General features: G+C 30.7%; 1 protein-coding gene across 1 annotated transcript in view; it reads left to right on the forward strand.

The window, feature by feature from the left end:
- AKD1 (adenylate kinase) overlaps window positions 1–15,109 on the forward strand; it is a gene marked incomplete at its 5' end in the record, with an annotated part of 66,095 nt that overhangs the window by 47,419 nt on the left and 3,567 nt on the right. Inside the window, 4 exons of the mRNA XM_012939732.3 lie at window positions 7,262–7,469; window positions 9,438–9,548; window positions 12,322–12,710; window positions 13,437–14,154. Of these exons, the coding sequence (XP_012795186.2) occupies window positions 7,262–7,469; window positions 9,438–9,548; window positions 12,322–12,710; window positions 13,437–14,154 (1,426 nt within the window). The remainder of the gene's footprint in view (window positions 1–7,261; window positions 7,470–9,437; window positions 9,549–12,321; window positions 12,711–13,436; window positions 14,155–15,109) is intronic.

A 15,109-nucleotide genomic window follows, 5' to 3' on the forward strand; every position in this document is an offset into this window, starting at 1 on the left:
ATAATAAAACCTGTCTTATTTTACAATAGTTAAGGATAATTTTTATTGTCATAGCTAACTAACTAATGAAGTAACTGACCCGTCCTATGTCATTATTTATTTATTTAATTCTTTTCTGGTTATGTCAAGAAACAATCTGAGATTTATATAGATTTTGAACTGTACGACTAATTATTGATCGACTATGTAATAAGTTGTTGAAGAATCAGTTCATGCTTGAAAGTTATTTATTATTTAAACCGGAGAGATATAACTTCTTTCGATAGTTGGTAAATATTCTTTTAATTAGTAATAAATTAATTAAATTTGTTCACCTGATACAATTAAAAATCAATACTTCTTAATTAATATCAGAAGGGTTTTTGTGAATATTATGGTAACTTCAATGGTTGAGATCAAGAGGTATATCCTGGAATTCTAGTGAGAAGCAGTGACCAGTGGAGTTCAACCAGGTCTGTTGTAAGATAGTAACTCACTGATGACAATGGTGAATGTGTCGCTCAATTCCGTTGATTAGTTGAAGCTAGACATTAACACCCGTTGGATACAGGCTCAATGGTTTCTCGCGCGAGACTGATGGGTCCTGGGTTCGAATCTTACGGGGGCGAGATCGTGGATGCACACTGTTGAGGAGTCCCGTACTGAGATGAAACGGCCGTCCAGTGCTTCCAGGTTTTCCATGGTGGTCTAGCTTCTTAATTAGTTTTAAAGAAATTGTTTTCTTTCTATAGACATATTTATAATTGTTAGGAACGAGTAATAAGAGATTTAGTAATTTATTTATATATTTAGTTAATGCAATTAAATCTTTTAATATTGTAGATTGTATATAAGCTTCTAGTTATTAATTAATTTATGTCACTTACTGTTTAAATTCACTCGGTATTGTTTTACTTGTATCTTCCTATTATTATTTAGGACTGTAATTGATCAGTCTCATGTTGGCATATTTGCATCCTGTGCGGATTGCTTCGATATAGCCTTAAGTCACAAGCTTTTAAGAATCCCGGAATGAACGTCAACTCTGCGATGCAGGCACATCCAGCTGACGAGTTCCAAATAGGACGAAACGCACGTCCTGCATTCCATTGTTAGCCACTATTCATCTTTGCTTAAAAATTACTGTTTAGTTCAGTATGATCATAATCGAATACTGACCAGAAAAGTAAATAATATCTAAGTATGGTATTTTAATAAATATACTTCTTATAAGTGGTTGGATCAACTATGAACTTATCATAGGTTCATAATAAAACCTTAATCTACATTCTTACTTTGTTCCTTACATATAGTCGTAGTAATCTTTGTTCAGTTATTGATTAGCAAGTAACCAGTTGTGTCCTCAGTTATAACAAGTAATTAAAATGGTATTTTCTCAAGATTTAACGATAATGTAATGGAACAAACGTTTTTTTAATGTAGATATTGTTAACCAACTTGAAAGTTTCTGAGATATTTAATGAGCACATGAGTTGCATTCACTTTTTTTTATCTGATATGCAACTGGCTAAAACTTTATGAAGACCATGAAATTCAATGATTTCGTTATGAAGCGGTAAATTTGCATACTATTTCATTTCGTGAGTAATCATAATACTAGATTACTTAGCGAAGATGGCCACTAGACGATGTTTCACAACTTCAATATGATTTACTTTACTAAATAAGTGACATTAGAGACGTATATAATGTGAATTGAGTAAGATAATTAAGTCGTATTAGTAAAAAAAAACTAGAATCAAATTAATGTATAATGAAAATTAAGGAAAATCGGAAAATATTTTTACGAAATGATCACATTCCCAATTTAATGGTATGGGCAGTGAAAATAACAACGGTAACAATATGCTGAGGTGAAATTTGTTTTATTGCAATATTCCAGTTTTATATCATTGATAGAGAAACAGACTTTTGTTTCAAACACTTGGAAACTAAGAAATGCTAGGAGATTTGAATGAACTCCATTAACAACCTGAAAGTCAGCATTTAAGTCGGCTGAGAGATCACAATGAGTTAGGCGTTGAAGCAGCAAAGTCATATTTACTTTCCTTACATCATTGAAAAACTAAGCTTAAATACGTTCTTGTTTATATATTGGTTGTAAATGCCAAATATGGTTCATTCACTCTGCATCACATTAGCGCGTCAACTAATGAATATGAATGGACACAAAAGCCTATGGTCCAAGTACACAGAAAACAGGTTTTGGCTCATGAATTCTAACTGAAGCTAAAGTGTATGACATTGTCTTGCAAACAGATTATTCCCCAGTACTTTTTAACATATTAACTACATATATTCATCGCCGTTAGATATGAGTTATCTGATTTACATTTTACCTGTAATAAGTGTTTTTAAAATCAGCTGTTGTAAATTCTTGAATACATTTGCTTCATTTAGTTAGAATTACAATTGATTATTCTATTAGACAGAGTCCAAAATTAGGTTACAATATATAAATGCCCAAACTTTTTCCACTTGTGAAATTAAACGAATAGTCCTACTTTATAAAGCATGTAGTAAGTTATGCCTGGAGATCAACATGAAAATGACAGATGAATAGTTTTTTTAATAAAGAAAATTGAAATAAGTTTACTTGTGTCAAAGTATAAATAGATGGTTTGAGATTTAAAACAACCTCGAGACTGTAAAAAATATTTAACAGTTTTCATCATATATTGACATCATTTGGGAAATTGCTGAAAACTAACAATCAACGGACAATTGTATCACTTTAGTTTGAGGTTCAGCATTTGTGCGTACCCATGACCATAAATGGTATCGAGTTTAAAACCATTCTCGGATTTTGCTATGAGTATGGTACTTTTAGAAATTCAATAGTTAAGATTTCTAATTACAGTTGAGCGGGAAAATGATGATATTATCATTGAATTTCGGTCATAAAACATTGTTTTTTTAGAGAATGGATCATTATTAGGATTGAGCATGTCTTTCATCTTTGTTCATTGTGACATTTCATTTGTGAAACATCTATAAACCGCTTTTATACAGTAAGTTGTCAAATAAGCAGTAATGAGCCGTACTCAAAATCTGGTTACTAATTAATGTAAACAATACGATCTTTTCAGATTAATATGTCTAAGTATATATTTTAGTACAGTTTTACTATTACATAAATTTATATTTTCAGTTTTTTAACCTGAATTAAATCTCTTATATCCATGTGTTGTTCCCTAAAAAGAAACTATTCAGTGGATAGGGAACGAAAACTTAATAACTTTTACCATTCGTTATTAATTATTACAAAAGGAATTAATTTCCCCATTTTTTTAACACAACACATTCACTTCACTTATACTTTCTCGATTTCAGTCGTTTATCAGCTGATGTTATTGTGTAATATAACAACATCCGAAAATCTGTATCGCAGTCTGTTTTTGCAAATACTTGTTATGGACCCCCCGTAGCAATAATACTTCAAATGAGATAGTACTTTTTTTTAACCTTGGAAATGTAAACTTTAGACTTAATGGGTGAAACGATTTCTGTTAGGAAGGAATTCGCTTGTAATAAATTTATTTTCATGTGTCAAAAATATAGAAGTCTAGAATATTGCATAAAGTACATGAGTTATAATTACATTTACATACTCTAAGCCTTTTATATAGAGTATTGAATCATTAGAAATTACACATGTGTTATGATTCTTTTCATCAACGTTTTTCACTTAATACGAATAAGTAATAATAAGTAAGTACGAATAAGAAATATTCAGTAACTTTATTTCCATTCATTACCAACCCGTAAACCAGTATATTATATTATTATTGCTGGTTTAAACATATTACAGATAAATATCAAGTCATTTATAATGTACGTTAATGTATATTAACTAATATTTGCTCATTCATTCATTCATTTGAACAAATTGAAGCTATGATTTCAAAAACATTGTACAATACTTCATTATGTTTAACTCATTTTACGGAATGAGTAAATAAACAATTTCTGTTTCTTATAATTTCAACACTCTACAGAAACAATAAATTTTGTAGTGTTTTTTAAGGTCGAATCGAAAGATCCTGTAGTTGAACATTGTTGGAGAATTCAAGTTCAATTTCAGTTTTTATTTGACACTAATACAAGTTTATTTTGTTTTTATTTGCTAATTTAATTTCAAAATTCAAACTAAGTAAATTTTAGAAGACAAAACAACTAGCAAACTAATTACTTTGTTCAAGAATGTAAATTAATAATTTAATCTAAAGTATACAACTCAAATAGTGTAACTAAGCTATTTTACTAGATAGAAAATAATTAATCTATGACAAAGTTAAAGGTCATACACCAACTAATGATTATTTTATATTATTCCATCATATCCGGCATTAGCTGGAAATACTTATGATAAACAATACTTTGGTATGATAATTACCAGAAATAGAATTGGTGTTGTTTCGATTGTTGAAAGTTATTTGAGTAAATATTTGGCATTGAGTATTGTTTATTTACACAGTAGATAAATATTTTATTGTGACTGTAGTGAAGTATTAAATGTTGAACCACTTATTAAAATTGTTAATAACTAGATCTTAGTGACTAGAAGGTTTCGTGCTCGCCACAATACATGAAAGTTCAGGGCTCTACTTTATGCATAGGGATTTGGATGTCATCTTTTGTGAAGTCAGGTACTAGAAGTATTTACTGCTTTTTTACTGCAGTTTTTACATTTAAATTACAATTTTATACATTTTCAATCAAATTAAATATTCACGTATTTAATATCTTACATTTGGAACTAAATATGAGTAAAACCGAATTACTTGCTTTTTATATTTTCAATAAAAACAAATGGAAAGAATTAGTTAACATCTTACAATTTAAAAGTAGTTTGCATAGTAAATTGATTATAGACAAGTACTCATTGAAAATTAGAGATTATTGATTGACTGTTTCATCGTAGAACAAAACTCATCAGCAGTGGGGACTCATGACTTCATAAGGTCACATGGCAAGTGTCTTGTCTTCAGATCACTGAATTGAAATACAATGGTTATAATTTTAAACTCCACTTGTTTCGTGACATTCTGTAGTCGTCATCCAATGCCGACGCTAATGTTTGTCCATTCTAGACAATATTGAACCCAACTGCCTATGAGTTCGTATTAAGATTTCAGCGATGTTCCCCCAGATTAGTAGCTTGTGAATAAATGATTATTATTAAGAATGAATTTTTGTGAAGATTGTTTAATATTGCAGATATTACACATTAGAAATATGTTACAAGGTATTGAATGTGTACGGCAAGGGAGTCCTATACTAAGATGAAAAAGTTACCATGTGTTTTGTGGTGTGAATGGTTGTATAGTTAAAGTCAATCTTGAATGTAACAAATCTTTAAACTAAACAAACCTCTTTTTCTAAATTGAAATGTTATGTATGATATGCAATATAAGGTTGATATTATCATTTTTGATAAGAATTGTTGATTATTTATAAAAACAAATATCATGAAATATTAAATTATCTACTCAGATATCATGCTAAGATTCTAAAAAAATTCTGTGAAACTTAAAGATGGATATTGGCTATTAGTGGAATTCAGGACAATGGAAAGATACAAGTAAAACAACACCAAGTGAATCTGTAAAAATTAGTTTTGTGAATTTTTCTCATATAAAAATTTCACATAAAATCAAATTTTCTAGACTTGTTAAATGGCATTGTAGAGAACAAGAATACGTGTGGGAACTAATCGAATGTATTCGCGTGCAAAATTACAGAGTATCTCACTAAATCTGAGAATCATACAGTAAATATTTAATTTGCAAAATGTCAATCAATTGTCTCAAACTTGACTGTTTCGTCTGCAAATATCAGCCCATTGTCTCAGATTTTATTGTTCCTACATTTGCATACCAATTGTTTTCCGTCCCCGTTCTTTCCTTCTCGATCTTTTATTAGAATACATTCTATTCATGACTATCGTTATATACCACCTATGTGGATATATACGTAGCTCATACCATAGTATCACGTCAGTTTAAAAAGTGATTTTTTCAATATCGATCAGTTTTAAACGATGACCTTCTTGGTCTTATGTAGTCATAATATACATGAAAGCTGATCAGTAAATAACCTAAATAATGTTGACGTTAAATATCCAGTGATACAATTTCATGAGGAAATTACTGGAAGACGTATATAGAAAAGAAGAATGGTAACTAGTAGTAGAATCCAGGACGCCTATTACATAAGGCTGACGAGTCATAATTAGGACGAACCGCCAATCTATGATTACAGTGCTACAGATAATCCTTCTATTCAATATATCATTTATTATAGTAGATCGAGGAAATCCACCCAGGATTTACACATGGCAACAAAGACTGATTATATTTCAGTCCGAAATACCAACAATAGAATAGCTCAAACTCTCTCAAAAATGATATGAAAGAATTGTATTAGTTAAGATGTACATTCAAAGTATACTGATTTTTAAATGTCTACCGCGAATAATTGAAATGGTTTCATAGACAAGAAAAATGAATAGATATAAATTTTATTAGTGTAAAGGATCTTTCAAGATTGTTGGATTTTATGATAGAAATCACAAACTGAACTTAGATAATCATTGAAAACCATGAAACATGAACAGCTTTTTCATCCCGGTAAAAGACTCATCAATACTTGCTATCCATGACCACACCGCAGATCGAACTTAGAGCCTTCAAGTTCTGCAATAAGACTTAATCGTAGAAAAAACAGCAGTCCAGTCCTTTTTGGTTCATAATAGTTGTCTAGCAAATGTCATTGAGAGCTGTAAACTATATTATTTTACAAGAAAAGCTATCAAATTAAACTTCTCATATTTCTATAATACTAAAACCAATCAATCAAATAGGGTAGTTTTTAGCTTCAACTAAATGACAATTAAAATACGGTGGCGCAACTTCGTGGATTGGTTGAAGTTAGACATTACCACCGTTGGATACAGGCTTAATAGTTTAATGGTTAGGCGCTGGCGCGTGAGACTGATAAGTCCTGGGTTCGAGTTTTGCGGGGGCGGGATCGTGGATGCGCATTTCTGAGGAGTCTCATACTGGGATGAAATGGCCGTTCAGTGCTTCCAAGTTTTCCATAGTGGTCTAGCTGCAATTGACTCATGATGTCAACTAATGAAATTAAAATGAACTATGAAGGTTAGTTTTATTTAAAATGTATGCAAATCATGATTTAATTAAAACAAATTTTCCTAATAAGAATCTACATTATTTTATAAAATATAAATTTCATTTAGTTGCTCAACGTTTAGCTAAAGAATATAATATACCTGTAATTAATGCTGGAGATTCAATACGTTGGATATTAAATGATCCAAGTCATATGCATACATCATTAGCTACTAGAATTAGAGAACAATTTAATCGAGGTGAATGTATTTCAGATGAACTAACAGCTCAAGCTATTCAAACATTATTAATGAATGGTATTTATTTCACACGTGGGTAAGTTAATTTTTAATGTAAATAAAAATTGCATCAAGAATAATACATTTTCTTACTAATATAAACTTAGAAACATTTTCATACACTAGTTTCAGTGTTGTTTTTTTTAAGGGGAAGGTGAATTACTCTATTGTAAATAGATCATTTTATACTTAAACTACATACTTAGACACATTGAAAAAATAAGTTTAGTAGTGAGTACTTATAGACGAACACAAGAAATCCTTCAGTCAACACCTTCTGCTCAATATAAATGCTAATAAAACGAAGTTTCATCAACATATTTCTCATGACTTTCAGGACGTTTGATCAGCTTTGGAGAATAGCAATGATCAAAATGAATTGAGAAGTAAATTCATACACTACTGAATCGAAAAATAAGGATTAAATAAATTTTGGAAAACTGTCAGTTTTATCAACTAGGTCTAAAGAAGGTTTGATAGGACTGACATTAGCACAGTATTAAAGCAAAAATGGTATTAGAGACTATCATTTCGGCCTACAGTTTATTCAGAAAAACCAACATGATGCCTGAAGTCAAATGTAATATACAATAAAAGGTTTATTTTCGAAATATTTCTTTAAGGAAATAGGTATTTGATCATCAACACATTTATTGCATTCCTGAGTTGTGGTGTTGCTTGTACTCTTCTATTTAGTTTTAATTATATAAGATAATGAAATAGTGAGTAAATAAATCTTTATCGTGGACTCATTCAATATCCCTCTTTTTATGTTGTATACCTTTCAAAGTATTGACTTCATGTTAATAATTCCTATATTTTATATCTTGAAAACTATACGATAGATAAATTGAAGTTCATTCTTAAAGGTTATTGCATACCAATGAAATTAAATAACTCATACAATTCAATTATACTTGATTGGTTTATTAAAATTCACCATATATGTCTGTGATTTAATTAGGATAAGAGAATTTCTAAGTTACGTAACTATAAATGAACAATTTAATGCTATGTAGAAATTTTGATTTCGAATAACAAATACATTTATTGAGAAATAAACCTAAGATTGTAGATTGACACATGTATATAAGTAACCTATCTAAAAGTGATAATAACTAAAAATACGAATAATAATATTAAGTTCTCTGACATAATTCAGTACCTTACGACTAAACATTTAAATATTTTATATGATTTATGATAAAAGTAATTTATTGTTTAGGTTTTGAGAACTATGTATATGATTAATTAGCAAATGCTGTCTTAATTATCTACAAATCAGATCTTTGAAATAGTTGTACAGTTTTATTGGGTGGAATAACTTTCATTGAGAGTAAATATAAACTATTTTATTTATAAATACTGACCAATAATGTAAGGTGTTAGTTGCAAGATCTAGGTTTAGGATTATTAAGACAGACTTAACATACATGAAATTGATTACTTTTCAGTGATCAATCAATCAGTCTTACAGATTATTCGAGGCCCAAATAATTAAATGGTAACTTTCCTGACTACAAAGCTGACTAATACCGAACCCAGTTTGTCAGGGTAGCACCAGTTCCCTCAAGATTAACAAGTGTCAAGTAACACAAAATCTAAGTTAATATCTTCCTATCAATTACCTCTAACCACCACTTTACATTTTAGCATAATTTACATGATGTCAAGTCAATTAGACTCGTTTGATAGAATTCGATCATCACAAAGAATGACTTGAAATACATGATATTAATCAATACTCAATGATCAATCAATTTGGAAAATTGACTAATCATTGTGCCCTTATCCGGAATAAAACTACCTAAGTCAATCTAAATACACAATCTCAATCATAGATAGTCATGAAAATGATACAAAAATTCTCATTTGTCAACTATTCTGAGCATTTATTTTTGTTTTTATTGTTTTACTACACATTTTTCTTTTATACAAGTAATATTCATTATTACACTAGATATTAATCATATATAAATTATTTTATTCACTATTTACAATTCAGATATATTTTAGAAAATTATCCATTAACTAAAGAACAAGGTGAATTATTATCGATTTTTGGTGTTCGACCAAATCTTGTCATTGAATTAGTTGTAAAAAATGGAAAACAAAAGTATGTTTTACTAGTTGATTTACATTATTAATAAATATTAATTATCAACCAATGACAGAATTAAAATCTTGTCATAAACTTATGTAATAAGATTTTATATATGAGAAATAGTTTTATATTTTATTCTTGTATTTTGACTATCAGTCAGTCAACAACAACGTAGAACTTTGTACGTACATATATCAGTTCGAAATATCAAAACCACATTAGCACAGATGTAATTGTCGATTCGAATCCCATAGTGGTAGAGGTAGTAAAAGTATAAGTAGTAATCTGGAACATTAGGGTTTGAATATGTTATTCAAGGAGTATAATCCAGTGAAATAAATTTGGAAAGAGGAAAAAAGGGACATGACGAATTCAGAAGATTAGAATTTGGGAGAACACAAAGAGTGTATGCACCTGCGCCATTGCAAACGATTTTGAACCATGTCATTCTAGGTCTCTAACCATCGGTTGCTATCGTCTCGCGGATCCCAACCAGGTAGTCTACATCTACCAACACGACTCAGTCCACTGGTCAGTGACTTCATGGATTTGTGCCATGTTTTGGTCTGGCCACCCCTAGCTTTCTTTCAACGTATTCCTACACCATAAAACATTGCACGTCGGGGCAGTCAGTGGTTAGGCATACGTAACACGTGTCCCAGTCATCTCAACTGATGAAGTTTCACTACTTCATCAATTGATTTGCCATCCTTACCTAATACCCGTTTCCTAACAACTGTATTACTTACTCGGTGGCCCCAGGATATAATTAATGCATGAGGTATTATTTTTCTTATGATATAATGCGGTCCCTTATTAGTAATTATAAATCAATACCAGACATTATTCCGTTTACTAGAAAATATTTTATTCCTGCAATAAAACAGAGAAACAACTTCATGTATGAAGATGATTATATCTGTGCTTAACTATCTATATATAGTTTCTAACAGTAAGTACGACATTGATTTCATTTATAATCTAGAGCATATCAGTTAAGTTTAAAATCATAATGAAAATCCTAATATTTAAGTTTTTTTTCAAAAAGTAATGTAATGAAAATTCATAACACTTTCATTTGAAAAGTTTTAAATGTTGGTCTAAATATCAATGACTAACATTTAGTCGAGTTTTTAACAAAATCCGTACAAACGGTTATTATATGAAGAGTTATGTTAGATATTTTAAGTTTCTTGATGAGGGTGATATTTCTCACTATAAACATCAGCCTAATAACCAACCAATAAAAAGACAGACCAAAGTAAAAAGAAACGGTCTTATACATTCCATATCATTTTATGAGTATGTAACCATAACGTGTTTTGAGATATGATTTACGATCAACATGCTAAGTGATTATGATATTCATTTGTACCCCAAGACTATACTTCAACCGACAATAGTTATCAAAAATGATCCCACTATTGAATGGTTTTCAAAGATAACTCTGCCCTATATGATCATTCAAAAATCCATGTCATTAGTTAATAAATTTGATAATATCGACCAATGAAATATAGTCCTGGGGTACAAATAAAGATCAAAATCACTTAGCATGTTGATCGTAAATCAATTTTATAAAATGGGGTGGGAAAAAATTAAATCAAAAAACACAAAACCACCGTGCGTTTATTGATAGTCACTATTGTCGTTCTAATTTCAAATCAGTATTTTGTAATGACATAATAATAGAGTATATAGGCTAAAACGAAACATCTAATTGACAATGTTTGGTGTTCACTAAATTTGGTAATTAATATCTGGTTGGTATGAAGAACGTTTATATATGTACTGAAAAGTACTGACCTCGTAAACTATGAAAGGTACTAACTGATTAGCAAGTGCCCTTAAAATAACCTCTCGTTGCATACACTTACATTTCATGTAATAATTAGTAAAAACAATGTTTTATTTTTCAACTAGATAAGTGATAAGTTCAAACTACATATTTCAAATCAAATACTTATAACATTACATATTTCTATAGTTTTGTAAAACTAAATTATTTTAATTTTGACAGTAATTTTCATGTCTAATTAAAAACAATTGGAAAAGAGTTGGTAATTAAGATGTCTCGGATAGATATTTTATCCTCTTATGAGAATGCATGCAGGGTGCATTCAATGACTTGACACGAAATTGAAAACAAGATCTCCAGGTCTTGTGATAAACACGATAACATTGGATAACTTAGATCAAATGGAGCTGTTCAAACTTTCAGCTAATTTCTAACGAATCACGTTCCCAAGCCATATCTTTGTTGGGTTTCTAGTTTACACTTTATTTGTTTGACTCTACATGATATGAATTCATACTAGAATTACTAGAAATTATTTATTAGGGATCACATAGTGATTGTTTTTTCGGGTCTTTTAAAATTCATTGCGCTAGAAGCATATAATAAACAAATTATATAGTTTGGAAGAATAGCTGAATTTAGGTTTTTTTCAACAAGCAGTTTATCTCTCATAAAAAGATGAGATTGATGACTGGATATTTCTTATTCAGTATCGTTCTACTTTTATGAAAACCCATAAAATGAAAACAACATGATGAAATTATCTTTTTTGTGAAGTTTTGGTGTCAAATGTGTTAATATTAACGAAGATTTCAAAACGGTATAGGATTTAAAGGATGTTACAACACATAAAATATCAGTAGTATCTATTATTATATAATATTATTATTATTATTTCTGGGAATGGCTATTCGGAGTACGACAGTTGTAACAATAACAATTGGATTTGTTAACATAATTAATAGTAATTTGATATCATTAATTTAGAGAAGAATTAATTTTACGAGGAATTACACAAGCATCAAACACAAATCAAGTAAAACTGTCCAAGTCAAGTCTTTCATTTCTTACGTTTGATGAAAAACATATGACGACAAATGGAACTGTAGAAGAACACTATTCAGATAATGAACCAGAAAGAAGTGAAGGATTCAAATTGCCTGAACCAGAAGTGGATATTGCACAAGAGTTAGTTATTCGTTTAGCAGCTTATGATAACATCATCTTACAACTTAAAGAATGGTATTTATCTCGTAATGGAATTCTAGTTGAATTAGAAGCAGTTCAAAATCGATGGTTATTATGGCGTAAAGTGATTTATTTAATTAAGCATAGGATGAGACATATTGAAGAATATATGGAAAGAATAACTGCTCGTAAGTTATATCTAAATCGCTTCATCTTATATGTTGCATAATACACAGTACCAACCTATCATTTTCATGAAATGAAAACCATAGTCCTTCGCCAGACCGTAGCTGCTACATTGAAGTGGGTGTCGAGCTTGCCTATCGTGACGATTCAGTTGACCTATATTGACTGGAACACATGTTACTTTAGGTTCTACCATGTCACCCAGGTAGGTTGGAGAACGGTAACGCTGGAATCAGTAATTTGAGGCACGAGGGAAAAGTCGTACTGCTGACTGTAGAGAGGTATTACAACAGCAGTAAGATGTTTCCCCCAGACAACCAACATCTGCAGTGATGCTTCCTTCTCACAACAGAAAGAAGTGGTCATAAAGGATCGATTCTGAAAGTATCACACCTCACATCACCCCACCAGATCACTGTCCCTGGGGGTAAGGCCTTTGGAATTGAGGAGATAAAATATTGAAGACGTCCCATAAGAAGGGTGTGAGTGATCGGACTCAAGCAGTTGTCCCTTGGGCTATTGTGATCATGCTCCCAGGTCGCTAGGGCTGTCACTGGTTCAGCTTCTTCTTCATGGCATGGGCAACTGGTAAGTAACAACTGTCCTCACATCTTTATCAGCACGCGGGATTATCTTGTTGACAATACACTATGAGACTTTTCATTTACTGAAATTCATTTTGTTTTCTTCACTGCTTTTTTTTAAACAACTGAATGTTAATGACTTAGATAAAGCTGCCTCTATAGCTGAATTAGGAATTGAACAGTGTGAATATGATAAATTAACCAGTGAATTCCGTCAGTATTGTCCTGTCGCGTTGAGGGAAAGGCAAGAATTAGAAGATACAATTGATGAACCTAAACAACGATTCATTGTTAAGTTAAATATCAATGACAATCAAATAAATAAATCATATCATATCAGTTCAACAAAACATAATTTGCAGAAAATGTTACATAATAATGGTCATTACAGTAGTAAAGAAAATGAATATCCCAACGTGAATAATCAAAACAATGATATCAAGAGTGATGTTACCACTTCCATTGATGATGATAATAATAATGGTAATGAATTGAATAATTTAATTTATATCCATACATCAATGCGTTTTACCGCTGAATATGAAGGACGTTATTATCGTATGGCTGGACCAAGTGAACTACAAGCATTTCTAGCAAATCCAACTAGATATGTTTCATCAAATAATATTAATGCATTACCAGAAAATGAACTAATACCAATACGACTGAAGGGGGATAATTTAAAACAAATACATGATTCATTCCCCAAACAATTAGCCCTAAATGGCTATTGTCCGGTTTGTTTTTATGATAGTAAATTACGTTATGAAGGATTAAAATTAGGACTACCGGAATATTTGGCTAATTACGATCACAAAATATATGCTTTCTGTTCAAATAATTGTCTATTGAATTTTCTCAGGTAAGCGTAACAAGAGAAAGGTGGCTGAAATTATTCTATAACTGTTTTCATTTCATAGTTAAATCATATAATTTATGACTTCAAGATTTCATAAAAATCATACAGTGACTGTTGAAAAATGGTTTAATAAGTATCGAATATGTCATAGAATGATTTACAACTACTAATTTCACAAGGTATTGTTTGAATAAAAGGAAAACAAGGAGTTGATGCACCTGCACCATTGCAAACGATTTTAAGCCAAGTGATGCAAAGTATTTAACCATCAGTTACGATAATAACCCGAACACCAACAAGGTAATCTGGATCTATTACCATGTCAGTTGTCAGTCACTTCGTGGATTGATGCAATGTTCTGATTTGGCCACCCCTAGCTTTCTTCCAGTCTACTATTGCACCAAAAAAGACCCATCGAGGTAGGCAGTAGTTGGGCTCACGTAACACACGCTTTAACCAACTCAGTTGCAGTTTTCCTACCTCATCAATCAATTTTTTATATTCGCCTAGTACTCTATGTCTAACCTCGACATTGATTGCTCTGCAGCAAAAATATGGTTAATAATTGAGTCATAGCGTACAGATATTCACTTCAGTATAGCTATAGTGGCTTATAAAAGACTGCGAAAAATCCTAGTTAGTGATGCTCAGTTCAAAGTATGATCCATTGAAACATACATCATTCATGCATAAGTAATCAAATTTTGCTAAGTTGCGAACTGACTGATTAGAGAGTGAGTTCTGTGAAAATTCGACAACTTAAAATATCAGTAAGTAACAAGAAGAAATAAGGAAGAAAACAAGCCCAGAAATTGTTTCTTTTCAGGAAAAGAAGAAACACCCAAATAGAATTGTCATAAGTCTTAATGTAAATAAAATGAAGTTTACGAAAATATCATTCAAATAGATAATCTTGAAAAAATAACAAAATTGGTCTAAAATTAAAACCATTTTTAAA

The sequence above is a fragment of the Schistosoma haematobium genome, chromosome ZW, assembly GCF_000699445.3.
Source record: "Schistosoma haematobium chromosome ZW, whole genome shotgun sequence".
NCBI classification, from domain to species: Eukaryota; Metazoa; Platyhelminthes; class Trematoda; order Strigeidida; family Schistosomatidae; genus Schistosoma; species Schistosoma haematobium.